This window comes from Ptychodera flava, chromosome 7 (assembly GCF_041260155.1).
Source record: "Ptychodera flava strain L36383 chromosome 7, AS_Pfla_20210202, whole genome shotgun sequence".
Lineage (NCBI taxonomy): Eukaryota > Metazoa > Hemichordata > Enteropneusta > Ptychoderidae > Ptychodera > Ptychodera flava.
In genome coordinates, this window is record NC_091934.1 from 36,367,682 (window position 1) to 36,381,274 (window position 13,593).

At 37.5% G+C, this 13,593-nt stretch overlaps 1 protein-coding gene across 1 annotated transcript in view; it reads left to right on the plus strand.

Moving 5' to 3' along the window:
- The first annotated feature begins 8,589 nt into the window (after positions 1-8,589).
- Positions 8,590-13,593, plus strand: part of LOC139136470 (adhesive plaque matrix protein 2-like) — a 28,722-nt gene continuing 23,718 nt past the window's right edge. The window contains exons 1-3 of the mRNA XM_070704195.1: positions 8,590-8,617; positions 10,122-10,238; positions 10,477-10,593. Of these exons, the coding sequence (XP_070560296.1) occupies positions 8,590-8,617; positions 10,122-10,238; positions 10,477-10,593 (262 nt within the window). The remainder of the gene's footprint in view (positions 8,618-10,121; positions 10,239-10,476; positions 10,594-13,593) is intronic.

Below are 13,593 nucleotides of genomic sequence, written 5' to 3' on the forward strand. Positions count from 1 at the left end.
AACTTTATTAGCCAATCGACATGTTAAATAGTGTCGTCCAATCACGGCCGTAGATAGAATGGCGCATACCTGACCATTGTCGTTAGAAAGGGATCCAGCCTACCCCCCCCCCCCCACACACACTCCACTTCTGAGCATGTGCAGAATACAATATAAGCGACTGGGCTAACTGCCATATCGAAAACCGGAATCAAATCGGACTGTACTTCGAAAAATAGGTAGGTATTCGCAGTTTCTTGAATCTTTTTCAACAAATGTCGTTATCTCCAGTATCTAAAAATGTCCTCCCTAAAAAGTCTTTATAACTGATCGGCCGCTTTTTTCCGTGAAGGTCTAATATTTTTTACGTGAAAGATCGTGTCACGCTGAATCAAACACGATGTGTTATGACCATATCGATCAGCTGGTTTTCAACGGCCGTGATTTTTTGTGGCATGTTGATTTCTTGGTTCTCAGCATTTTGTATAATGAACGACACATGCACGAAAACGAACTAAATATTACGTGTAGGATATGTTTCCGGAGTAGGTTTAGCGTTAGCTACTGAAATTCAACGTAGATACAAGGTTAGACCTGCAATACGTATACCATATACTACTCTGTCCTAATTGTAGGAAGATATTGGGTAGATTTAGATGTGAAACTGGTGATCGGCGACGGCAGTTTAACACAAATTTAAAGTGTTGATTTTAAACCGAACACTAATGATTGCCAGTCGTGTTTTCCAAAGGTGGCTAGATAGTCTAGAGCAATATTACAAAATAGTACTCATCAGTAATCAAAGTGTTACCTAAAAGAAAAACAGACACACGCAGACATAATGATGTTTGATTACATGATAGTCATTTTACATAAGAATATTTTAGTCAAAGTATTGTCTTAAGTAATAGTTTGGCAATTATTTACTGTCTGTAATGAACTTTAAAGTAAGTGTTCTTTCTGTAAGTTTATTTAATTTTACATATTAACCATCACGTTTATGCAATAATTGTCTTACTTTGGACTTAGGCATTTAATAGTTGTTGTTAATATATTTGCAATTTTACTATTTCATGTTTTCAACCAACATTAAATTTTATTGATAACCTGTCTCTTGAATTGGTAAAGTTGTTTGTGCATGCTAGGACACTTGCTCTGAACAATCAAAAAGTGTCACTACTGCCAATTGCATGGACATATATATGTATCACACATATTTTGTCATGTGAAAGCTGGTCATACATTGAAATCAATCTTTGTTACCAAATTTTTCAAATTTGTATTACAAGAGGAAGTATTGGTAGTACTATTTACCACTCGTACGCATTGGAGTCTGAGACTTCGGAAAGAGGGAAACCAAGGTTTTGATTGCAGATATGATTCATTCTGCAATAATTTTTTATGTACAGAATGTATTCAACTGAACTATTTACACCTATAGGTCACATTTTAGGAAAAAAAATCAATGACAGTGCTTAATTTGTTGGCAGCAAGTGACTGATAACACTGAACTTTGAGAGTGCAGTGTCATGACAGTCAAAGAATGGCCAATTTCAAGTGTTGTCTTCTGAGTTCAGTTTTTTATTTAATAAACACTTTTGGGATAGCCTCAGTCTATGATAATATCTTTTCTAAGTTCTATCGCTATTGCATATTTCTTTCAAATTTCACTTTGAATGACATCACCTGTGTTGATATTAATTTCAAACAGAAGGCTAGATGGTTCTTGTCTATGAGTATTTTTTTCACTATTGCATTCCTTTTCCCTGTCAACAAATCCGCCATACACTAAAAGTGTCTCATCAATAGCAGACGCCAAGAGTGCAGCATGGCTAGAAATGTAAATTTCTCTGACAACACACTGACAGTTTGTACTACAAAGTTGTCGGCTGCAAACTTCAAAATACTTATGTTAGAATGTTACAATCTTCATTCAAGTGCAACCCCCCACCCGACAAGAGCTAGACGACTATCATTATTTTGAAGCATGGGTGAAAACAGCGTGAAATAAAAGTGACATGAGGAATGAGAAACCATTCTAGAGATGATGGTGTAATTGAGTGTCTATCGTATAGGATCGCAATGTTTTTTTCCGATGTGTTGTATACCTATTGGCTTACAATACAGCATTGTATACCCACCAACAAGAGCTGCCTTGTCATCAGACAAGAGTGGGGGCTTATGGTCACCTCTCGCTTTCGGTATAACCCCTGTTTGAGCACATCGATAATATAGACTTGCGCTGCCTTTCGAACTAGCAGTTTGCTTTGTAATTTTCTGGTGGTAGGCCCGTATATCCGTTGTAATCTTTCAAGAGATAAGGTTTCTCCCATCATGCCAGAGAAACTCATTGTCTGACAGATTAAAGAGACAGGCATCTGTGACCTTCTTAAGCATTGCCCCTGAAGTTGATGGAGTGGATGCTCTAGAACCAACAGAACACGAACTTTCAGGGTAAATGAACAGGTCTTTAGCTATGATGCAGACTCATCTGTGCAGACATACTATACTCTTGTAGCTAAATACTTTGTACTGCACGGGAGAATTATTTCTCTATCCAGAGCTTTCGACAACTACCCATTCCTCATTACTGAGTTAGTGTGGGCCTTCTTTCTGGTACGGGAAATCAAACGAAGGTGCACATAACTGCTCCATACATCAAAAACCTAACAGAAATATTGCAGCACACTTTCAGAACATATGGTGTGCAGTTACACGCTAGGCCCTTTAACACCACCAGACAACTACTGGTATGCCCGAAGGATCCCACACCATCGAAAGACGTATGTTGTCCTATTTATCACATCCGATGTGAGGGTTGTGGAGATAATGATTGCAAAATGGACTATATCGGCGAAACAGAACGATCCTTGCAAGCCCGAGTGAAAGAACATCGGCGTCCAAGCTGCGTCACTTCAGAGGTTTCCAAACATATTCACAATGATTCCCCGGGTCATAATTTCATGGTAGAAAATGTGAAAATCTTGGATCGGGAGCCAGATTGGTTCAAAAGAGGTATTAAGGAAGCGATATACATAAGAACAAATCGCTGAATCGGGATTGGGGACGGTATCAACTTCCTCGAATCTATTTTAAGATCACGCATGCGCAATGGTGCTAATCAACACCATTGATAAAGACGGCTGGATAGTTGTCGAAAGCTCTGGATAGAGAAATAATTCTCCCGTGCAGTACAAAGTATTTAGCTACAAGAGGTATTTAGCTGTATGCCAGGCAGGCTTGTTTTTACTCTGAACTCCTGCAACAGACATATTGTGTATGATCGGATACAGTAGCTGCAGCACGACCTTCTGAGGGTATAAACACACCTTCCTTCACATCTTCCATTATTTATTTTGTTAGCCTGTCATCTTTCACTAGTACTTTTTAGCTTGTAAGCCAGCAAGTACACTTTCAACGAGGTAGCAGCCACATTGAATCATGACGTCATAGACAAAACTGAGCATGCTCAGAACTCATTGGAGCAAGAAAGTTCCCCAGCCGAGTAAAGCAGATTTCTAATTGTTTAATAGGGTACATGCGATGTGCGCATTCGTGGTAAACACAGAACTTGTTTACGAGGATTTTGTCAACTTCTGCAAATTATGCGCGGATCATGTGATCTATGCAGGGTCATTTTTGTTTCATTTTTGTTTCCTTGTTACTTCAAAAGTAGCGATCCGTAGAGTGTGTTCGCAACTGTAATCTCTATTGCAATGTTACCGCTACGACTGATCTTATGTGGTATGATCTTTACGTACCACATCAAGCCAACTGTGAGCATGTCCACGGTGAATGAAAAAGCAAAGTGTCTGAACCGCTGCGATGACTGCTATAAGGACAACTCTTGTTCGTACACGTTTAAATTACCTCGGTCAAATGGAGAAGACTGTCTAGCACTCCCTGGTACAACCCTGGATCTGCATAAAGTTGGACTCCGACAGAAACAACTAGCAACAATGATTTTAGAACTGACAGGACGGGTTGAAGAACAAGATTTATTGTTGAAGGAACTCAATAAAACTTCTCCATCAGGTAACACAGGTACAGTGCGCCAACGTTCGGCTGTCTTCCTTGTCGAAATTCTTTGAAATGTATTATTTGCATCACGATTGTAATTTATTGCCCTGCCTTCAATGTAAACAAGGCCTGTTTGCCTTAACAACGAATAGACTATTTCGTCTAACTTTAGCTTTGATGTTGGATTCCTTCATAGTTCCAAATAGTTACGTGCATTTAATGGTCAGCAGTTTTATGCAGTGTGGCAATATATCATTTGTAACAATTACCTTGATTCATGCTTTCAATTTGCTATACCACTTCAACCGAATAGTTAACTTAATGTTTCCTTGTGTTGCTTTACTGTAATATTTTGCATGTTGAAGCTTACTATTACTTTCTTTAATGTTAACTGTTGTATTCACAATTGCTATGTCTCTTCCTTCATCGAACAGCTTTAATGAGTTTTTTGGACAGAGTGTTAAAGGCATGGTTCAGGCGTCAGATTGTCTTGCGAGGAAATTTACTTACTAAATTACAATTTCAATGGAAAGCAAAAGGCTTTGGCACCTTCATAATCCTCTTACAGACTAGAACAAACTCGATTCCTAGGATCGATTCCCCAACCTTTAAGAACAGTCTTTTCTATTTTAATAATGTTGTTACTGATATGGGTGTCAAAATTAATTTCACCTTTCTCATGATCTAAGTTGCTTCAACAAAATTCCAGTTTCGGGTTATCCGTTGTCAGTGGTGTCAACATGGACATCTTTTAGCGGATGACTGATTAATTGTTTGTTTCTCATAATATCACAATACAAATAAATAGGTTGATATCTCGTACGAGAGTTTTTAAGTGTGGGCTTTTTGTAATAGGAATATATTCCAAGACTTCGCTTAATGCTTTGATTTTGGTAAGATTTTGTTTGAAAGGTTTTTGATGAATCTGACGTTCTTTATTAGTTCTAGTTTTTGTTTAATCTTCCATTCGTTTTTACGGTCTAAGCATCGCATCTTTTATTCTTTGCTTGAGAAGCCTTTTTGTATCTTGAATTTTCTGTTTGTTTCTGTTTCTTGGTGACTGCGGTACTGAACACATGGTTTTGTACAACGGTAGCTTTCGTTTTAGAGGATGTGGTGGCCTTAAAAAGGAAGTTTGGTTTTATTTTTTGAGAGCAGAGATTTTATATTTCTTGCCTTTGAAGCTAGCTTACATTGTTTTTTCTGCAGCTTCCATAGATTTTGTGAAAAAGCTCCTGACCATTCCTTTCGTTTTTCGCCGGGCTTTGCCGTTTAGTCAATACTTGCGCTCTACGTCATTGACAAAGATAGGAGTAATGACGTAACAACAAAACTTACCTACGCAACATCCTGAAAAATATCCTAATCAAACAATGTTTGATATGAAACTGGAAGATAGTACAGGAAAAATCCCAGTAAAACCTATCACAGTATAGAGAAAAGATTGTGGTATATATGTATGATAGATTGAGCACAGCTATATGAATGATGCACGAGTAGACCTATTTGCTGGAAGCAACGATCAGAAAATTTATTCTTCCAACAATTTATGATTCGACAGTCGAGTCATACAACATGCTAAATGTGCTGCATATCAGACAGGCCATCCATGGAGGGGGCAATGTATAATTTGCCCAACAGACCGACAGAAAGAGACTGGGGATGGGAATAACAAGGTAGCATATGGCACATCTATTGGGCACATATGCATCCTATTGCTGCAAGTTGCTAACAGTTGATAGAACGTGGCTGTAATATAGAATGCGCCAGTAGGTGTCGGCATTATCACAGTGGTTTGATCTGCACAGTACTTTGAAATTGTTCTTACACAAACTAATATCACTTTTAGGTTGACAAAATAAAGTTTTAATATTTGCTCTGAAAAGGTACACAACAATTTTTGAAAGTAGGCTAAAGTTCCATGAGTGCTACTTAAATAGGTCAATTTTGCAAGTTTCCCATGAAGATATTAACAGAATTACAAAATATACCTTTAAAGCGTGCAAGTGCGGCCTTAGGCACATAAAAACATACAATTTGACACAAAACCACCGAAACCTGTAATTAACTGTGCATTTTATGCCTTAAAATAAAGAATGTGGATTGGCTTCGAAGCCACAATGGAAAATGGCCGCCATCTTGGATGGAAAAATAACAAAAGACCTGCAAAAAGAGCCTCAGGCTTACAAAAACATACTTTTTGACACAGGAATCATGGAAATCAGTGATAAATTGTACTGTTCATGCCATAGAATATATGTTCGGCAGCCATATTGGAAAGTGGTCGCAATACAACCACCATCTTGGAGTTTCTGGTGGCTAACATTGTTTTTAGCTCACATGTTCACACACGTGAGCTAATGTTGTAGCGATGTCTGTCTGTCTGCCTGTCCGTGTGTGTTTGTATGTGTGTTGGTGTGTGAGTGCGTGTCTATCTGTTTACATAATAACTCAAAAACGCCTGAACGGATTAAAGTCTGATTTGGTAGACAGGTATCATATGCTAGTTGTGAGAACTGATTAGATTTTGGTTTGTGTGGTTTGCATAATAATGAAGTTGTGAAATACCTTTTTCCTATGATGGTTTCCTATGTAGACAGTGTCGACATATATAAGAAATACTGCATACAATTTCATGAAACTTTTCACAGATGACAATCTATTTTAAGGCATTTTTTTTTCTTTATTTTAAGGCATAAAAACACCATGATGATACTGTGAGTGTCAATGTCATAAATAAAATGGGACCGAGTACACTCCCTCGGCGGACCCCATATTCCAATTGTTTTGTGGCGAACACAGCATAATTGAGAACTACACATTGATCACGGTTCGAGAGATATGAAAAAAAACCATGATAGCACAATTCCAGTAATGCCAATTGAACGAGGTTTGTGTAACGAAAGATCACTAACAGTTTCGAAGGCTGGCTGTGTTGTGAAGCATTCAGTAGTATAAAGTTAATTAAGTGTTCATTTGTCTATTCAATGAACTTTGTAATTACTGATATTACACTGAAATCACAGCATTAAAGTTAATGGATGGATGTTGATCTGATAGATATCTAGTTGTCCCATGAAGCATTGAGCAATGTCGAGTTATTAAACAGCTCATTCGCATCTTAAGTGAAGTTTTGTAATTAGTTATGTAACTCCAAAAGCACTGTGCGAAAGTTGATGAAACCTGCTACATATAATGATATAACATATGTCTGATTTTTCTTTGAAGCGAACTACTATGTAATAAACTTTTTGTAAACTACGTGAGCATATTAAGTTCACATCTAGTTTACTAATTAATACATCATTAAGGTAGTGACATACCTTATAGACACTTTCAGCTTTTTACTTTTTTCTCAATAATAGAAATCCCAATCCCAATACAGTACACATTTTCTGAAAGTCCTGATATTGGGGAAACACATCGTGCAACGTTCATAGTCATTATTTGCATAATAGTCACGTTACAAGCGATTTGCTTAAACTTCCAAAGATTGGTTTTTCCAACCTATAGCCAACACGCTGCAAGATTTCCGGTTGAAATTTATGCATTGACAAGCCTTAGCAATATTCTTCAAACCGTCACTGCGATTTTTTTCTCAGAGTCTCAAGTTAAATTATATTGCGCGACAATTACAATACTTTGAAAAAACCTTAGTCATTACACCTTCAAAAGTGCTTTACAAAAAACAAAGGCATAGAAAGGAAATCCCAGACACTGATTCGAAGGATATTATGAAGGCTTGTCAAACTTATTGTTGCATTACATCAATACTTTGATTTGGTGTGAAACTCGCTAGCAGAAGTAATATGTTACGCCATAGTTGTTATTTGCTTTTGCTCTCGCAAAAATATTTTTTTCAAGTAGCAAAGTAGCCTTAAGACATGATGAAAAATAATTACACTTTCCCTTCGTATCACTTTTTGTTCGACAGTAAAGTGTTCGTTAGCTATCAGTTGATCAGAGAGGAGCATTAAGCTTACAACTTACAAATTATTACTTGTACTGCTTCCGAAACTATAACAAACGTACAGCCTCATAAATGATATCAGACAGCGGCAAAGAGCAACTGGGAATATTTTAGAAGAAATTTTAACAGTTAAATGATTTTTTATTTATTTTTCACAGAATTTATTACTGCTTCCTCAACTGCGACAGGTGTGCAGCCTATTAGTATGTGGTGATATAAGACAATGACACACAAAATATTGGGACGTTTGAAAAGGGTTATTACTGTGAAATATTTTTCCTTATATTTCCCTAGAATTGGACCCCTGTAAAAATAATCCATGTAAGAATAATGGAACCTGTGTTCAGACAACAGCGTCTAATACAAGTTTCTCATGTGTGTGCCCTGGTTGCTTCACTGGTCTATACTGCGAGCAGGGTATGGATTTCATCGTTTCATCTTTACTGTGCACAGACTATGTATACAAATATGCATGTATGAGTACATGCGTACACGTATGTATGTATGTATGTATGTATGTATGTATGTATGTATGTATGTATGTATGTATGTATGTATGTATGTATGTATGTGTCTATGTGTGTCTCTGTGTGTTTCTGTGTGTCTCTGCGTGTGTATGGATGGATGGATGGATGGATGGATGGATGGGTGGGTTGGTGGATGGATTGATGCATGCATGCATGCATCGTTGTGTCTACAAATCTATTAACACAACCTTTTCAAGTGTCAAAAAATTGCTAATTTTTCATTTCCGATGCCATAATATGTTTACCTACAGTCCTGTTGTTGCCTGTAGTTTATTTGTAATTGTACTCGTTTAACACGGTTTTGAATAGAGCGATAGCAGGTGTTAATGCTGAAAATGTTGAAGTGCTTTTCTATTGCCGATCATCACTCTTTTTGTCTGTCCTTCCATTTCTTGCTGTTAGCGCTTGTTGAACAGATTTTTCCACAGTTTTTTCCGACAAGAGTCCCAATCTTAGTACAGTGTATTGTCGATCCGTTACGAGTGACCACAAAGTACATCCACATGCAGTATTTTCTGATACAATATACTAAATTAAAATATTGTTGAACACATTCAAGTAAAAACCCTTCTCATCATTTTTTGGTGTTGTTTTAAAGAAATTGTATGTAACTGCCGAAGAAGTTCGGCGGCATAGAAGCTCGAATACTCTATTTGTTATGAGACCCGTGCCGACCTCAGTTTTCTTGTGCTGACGTTTGCACACAACGATCACTTCAATGGCCGATATTCTTGTCCAGGGTGCTTTAATGGAAATGGTTACTCGGCCATGAGTGAATGACATTGAAATTGAACAGATTTATTGCAAATTTTGCATAGCTGTATGTCATTCAAAACCTCCAATATTGATTCTACAGACGTGGAAAAAATTAAAATTCCCTAAAATCATATATGTGTGACAAATGTAAAACTAAACCCCCTGAAAGTCGCGTTAATCTTTCGAAATGGTTCTATAACGAAGTTCATTTGCAAGCACGGCCTCTTGATTGCGTCAGCAAAATCCTTCAGCCATATCCATTTTGTTCAAAACTGTCTTCCAAGAAATCACACGTTCGATGATTCTGAAAATTGGTGTATACAGGTTTACAGCATTGTTAAAACCAATAATATTTCAAAACTTCTGATACTGTAACATCAAGATTGATGCTACCATAATCAATTTATTCTGGTCAAACACAAATTATGAACATCCATGGTTGAACCTACTTCGTTTGTTTGCCCCGTTCAATCATGGTGAGATTGTTGAAAGTCTATAACCTTTACCAAATCGATCTCTGTTCGCAGCAACTGACCCTTGTCAACTCAATCCTTGCTCTAACAATGGTACCTGTACACCGGAGTCTTGTGACGCCTACTCCTGTTCATGTCCACGATGTTACCATGGTACCCACTGTGAACAATGTAGGTCCATACGTGCTTGATTAATTGCAGTTTTAAGTTCCGGATTTCTGTCCGAACAAACATTATTGGGAACCACAGTAGGACCTCTATGGTCTACTTATTATCTGAATGTTGGTAGTGCCAACAGCGGGTTAATACACTCGGTTTCAATATTTGTTTGTAGGGAATACAAAAATGGTGAGATTGTTAAAGACTAAACTGTACCCGACTAATCTCTGTTCGCAGTGTGTGACCCTTGTCAACCCAATCCATGCTCCAACAATGGTACCTGTACACCGGAGTCTTGTGACGACTACTCTTGTTCATGTCCAGGATGTTACCATGGTATCCACTGTGAACAACGTAAGTCCATATATCTCAGCGTACTTGATTAATTTTAGTTTTAAGTTTGAGAGTTTTGTCTAAACTAACAATATAAGGTAACACTTTAAAACCTCTATGACCGACTTATAATCTAAATGTTGATAGTGCCAACCCGCACCAGGTAGTACACTTTGATATACTATGTGTTTCAGGTAATACAAAAATGGTGAGATTATTAAAATACTCTACCATGTACCCTTCTGATCTCTGTTCGCAGTGTCTGACCCATGTCAACCCAATCCATGCAATAACAATGGCACCTGTGCACCCGAGTCCTGTGACGACTACTCTTGTTCATGTCTAGGATGTTACCATGGTGCCCTGTGCGAACAATGTAAGTTCATATGTTTCAGTGCATTTGATCAGGGTTTATCTACTTTTGTGCATACTAATCATGTCATAATTGGGAGAGTAGATGAAATGTTGACAAAGTGTAGACAAAATGTGAATAAAACATTAGATAAAACTTAGAACTAAGCGAGATGAAATGTAGACAAGACGTAGATCTACAGCTTCATCTACTTGTGTGCATGCTAATCAGGCCATAGTTCAATGAGCAGACGGATATAATAAGGTAAATGAAAGGCAGCAAAGGTGTAGATAAAATGTTAATTGAATATAAGATGTGACATCGACAAAAGAACAAGTAGATTAATTACGCATGCAGATCATGCAAATTGTTGAAAATGAAAATGCGAGTATGTTAACATATCAATGAATTTTTGGCATTAAAAATTGACCAATGGCAATGCTGTGACACAGCTGCAGGTTAGTGCTATACATCACTATAAGTATCGGTCACAACAGTAGAATTTCGATCAGACCAGCTTTCATCCTACATGCAGTATTATTACTACTGTGTGTAAAGATGATAACTTCATAATGTCACAATGAAACCCTCTTGATGTCATTTGGTGGAAAGTACGCTGACGACCACGCTATCAATGTACCTTTTGCATAACATGGAATATGTCACAGCGCAAAAAAGCATTCAACAACCGATGAGTGGTATTCGGTTCGAAAAAGGGAGTTGAACATTGTGCAGGCTTACTCAAAATGTTCAAGCTAGTCTTCAACTCTTACAAACTACAAAATGATTAAAAATACAGACTAAATACTATTTGAAGCATTTCAGTACATTTCAAAGACGCCATATTTAAAAATCAGGAAGTGAAATATTCTAAATGATGAAGAATCAAAATTCATATTGTCGTGGTATGAAAGCAGACGATCAACACACCTTGCCTATGTCAAGGGCCTATATTATAATAGACTATAAGTTACACACCATTAGTGGCATTGCCACCGTTTGAACTTATCTTTCAACCCGATGTAATTCTCGATCGGAACACTTTCTATGCATATCAGAATTGATGTCGATAAAAGATGTTTCCGCGGTCTATAGATGACAAAAATGTGTTCGAAAAATAAGTTTTTTTTCGAAGTAATGGGAATGGTGAGCTGGTTTCACTCTCCGATGCTCCAACTGAAACGTTTATATGTAAGAAAACGTCGCGCCTTCTGATTGCGCATGCACATAAGGTCAATGCCCAGTTGACCCGAAAATCGAAGATAGTTAAGGTCATTTGCCCACTACAAATGCAAGAGACATGGGAGATGTTAACTCTTTACGAAAATGCAACGGAAAACGTCGTCCAGGTGAAGAAAGTACTTCTAAGCAGTACCGGTTATTTTTAAAGCTGACTCGTATTATACATGTATTGAAATGCTATTGCTAACATAACACTAGTCTTGTGAATGTACAGTTTAATATGTAGATTCCAGTTGCAATGATAACGTTGCTATTGGTAATTTGCAAGGTAACAGCCGCGACTGCAGATTTTCACAAGGTTCAGAAGTGACTAAAGTTAATTGATCGGGGAGGGACAAGTTCTAGAATGTCGGACAAGGAGGACATTTTAGACAACAGCATAGGGAATGGTCATATTTCACGGTATAAAATACAATAAGGCCAAAAAAAAATATGTGCTGTTCCGATTACCCGACCTACCCTAATTTTAACCCCCCGACCCTAGACTTTTTAGAGCCTCGTAAACCCGGAAGTAAAAATAACGATATGGAAAAAAACGTGAAACGCATGAAATCACGCGAGAACTATGACAAATCGCGCGAATCACGCGAGAACTAATACGTCATTCTTATAGAAGTGATGCCAGACGCTCATGAAAACTTGCGACATGACACTGACAGTTGTTGCACACTGAACGGTTTCCGGCTTTCAAACTGCTGTATCTCAAAAAGTGTTAGGTCTAATTCAATAAAATTTTCGATAAAAAAAATTCCAATTCAACTACTCGTTCTACCATGGGATTTTTTTTGAAAATAAAGAAAAAAAATATCGCGTCATTTTAGCAAGAGATTGGCTAGTACCGCACTTCGCGCCCTTACGACGGGAATTTGACATGTGTCAATCAATGGTTTTCACAGCTAGTTATGGGCTTTGGATAATTAAAACATGCGCACGGTAAACGAAACTAAGTGCGTTTGGCCTCACCCGCTCCCCCTCCCCGAAACGAAAGTTTGGAAGTCCGTAAATCCAACCAAGCCTCATTTAGTCCGTGGGCTGGAGGGGCCCACCGTGCACCCCCCCCCCACATCCCTACTACTTTGGTATTTTTTTATTCTTTAGGACCTGCTGAACAAGAAAAAAGATGTTAACATTGGATATTTTGGGATGCACTACCTATCTGGGCTGGTTTTTGATTTGCATGTACCGCAAAAAATGGCGAAAAATGGGTAGGGGTAGGGGGTACTATATCCTCCCCTACATTGAGTAAACTAGCATGAAATAGCACAAACCATACATTTTTGGAAAGCTGAGATTCTGCTCTTTATGAGAAACACCAACTTTAGCAAAATTAATCTGTGTATATAGAATAGGACGACTTTAAAATGAATTTTTTTGACAATTTTGAAATTTTTTACCCAAATTACCATGTAACAATTGTGATTTTCTTGTTATTAAGCAAATTTTCACAGCTTTTTGTGTTTGAATTATTTATTCCCACATATTAAACAAGAAAAATAGTGTTAACATTAGATATTTAACTAAACACTACTTCTCTTGAGTCAATTTTGAATTGCGTGTATCTGTATTTTAATGAACGACAGTAACAATTAAAGGCCTTTTCCCTACTAAATTGTCTTATTCTCCTTTAAGTTGCACTTCCACTTGGTAACTTTTAAAAAAAAAACATTTTTAATGCCAACGGTCGATATTTGACGTGGCGACTGCGCGCGGATCGCAAGATTTGGATAAAAACATATCCTTTTAAAAAGTAAAAGTTTGAATTCCTGTGGCCCACCTAAAGTC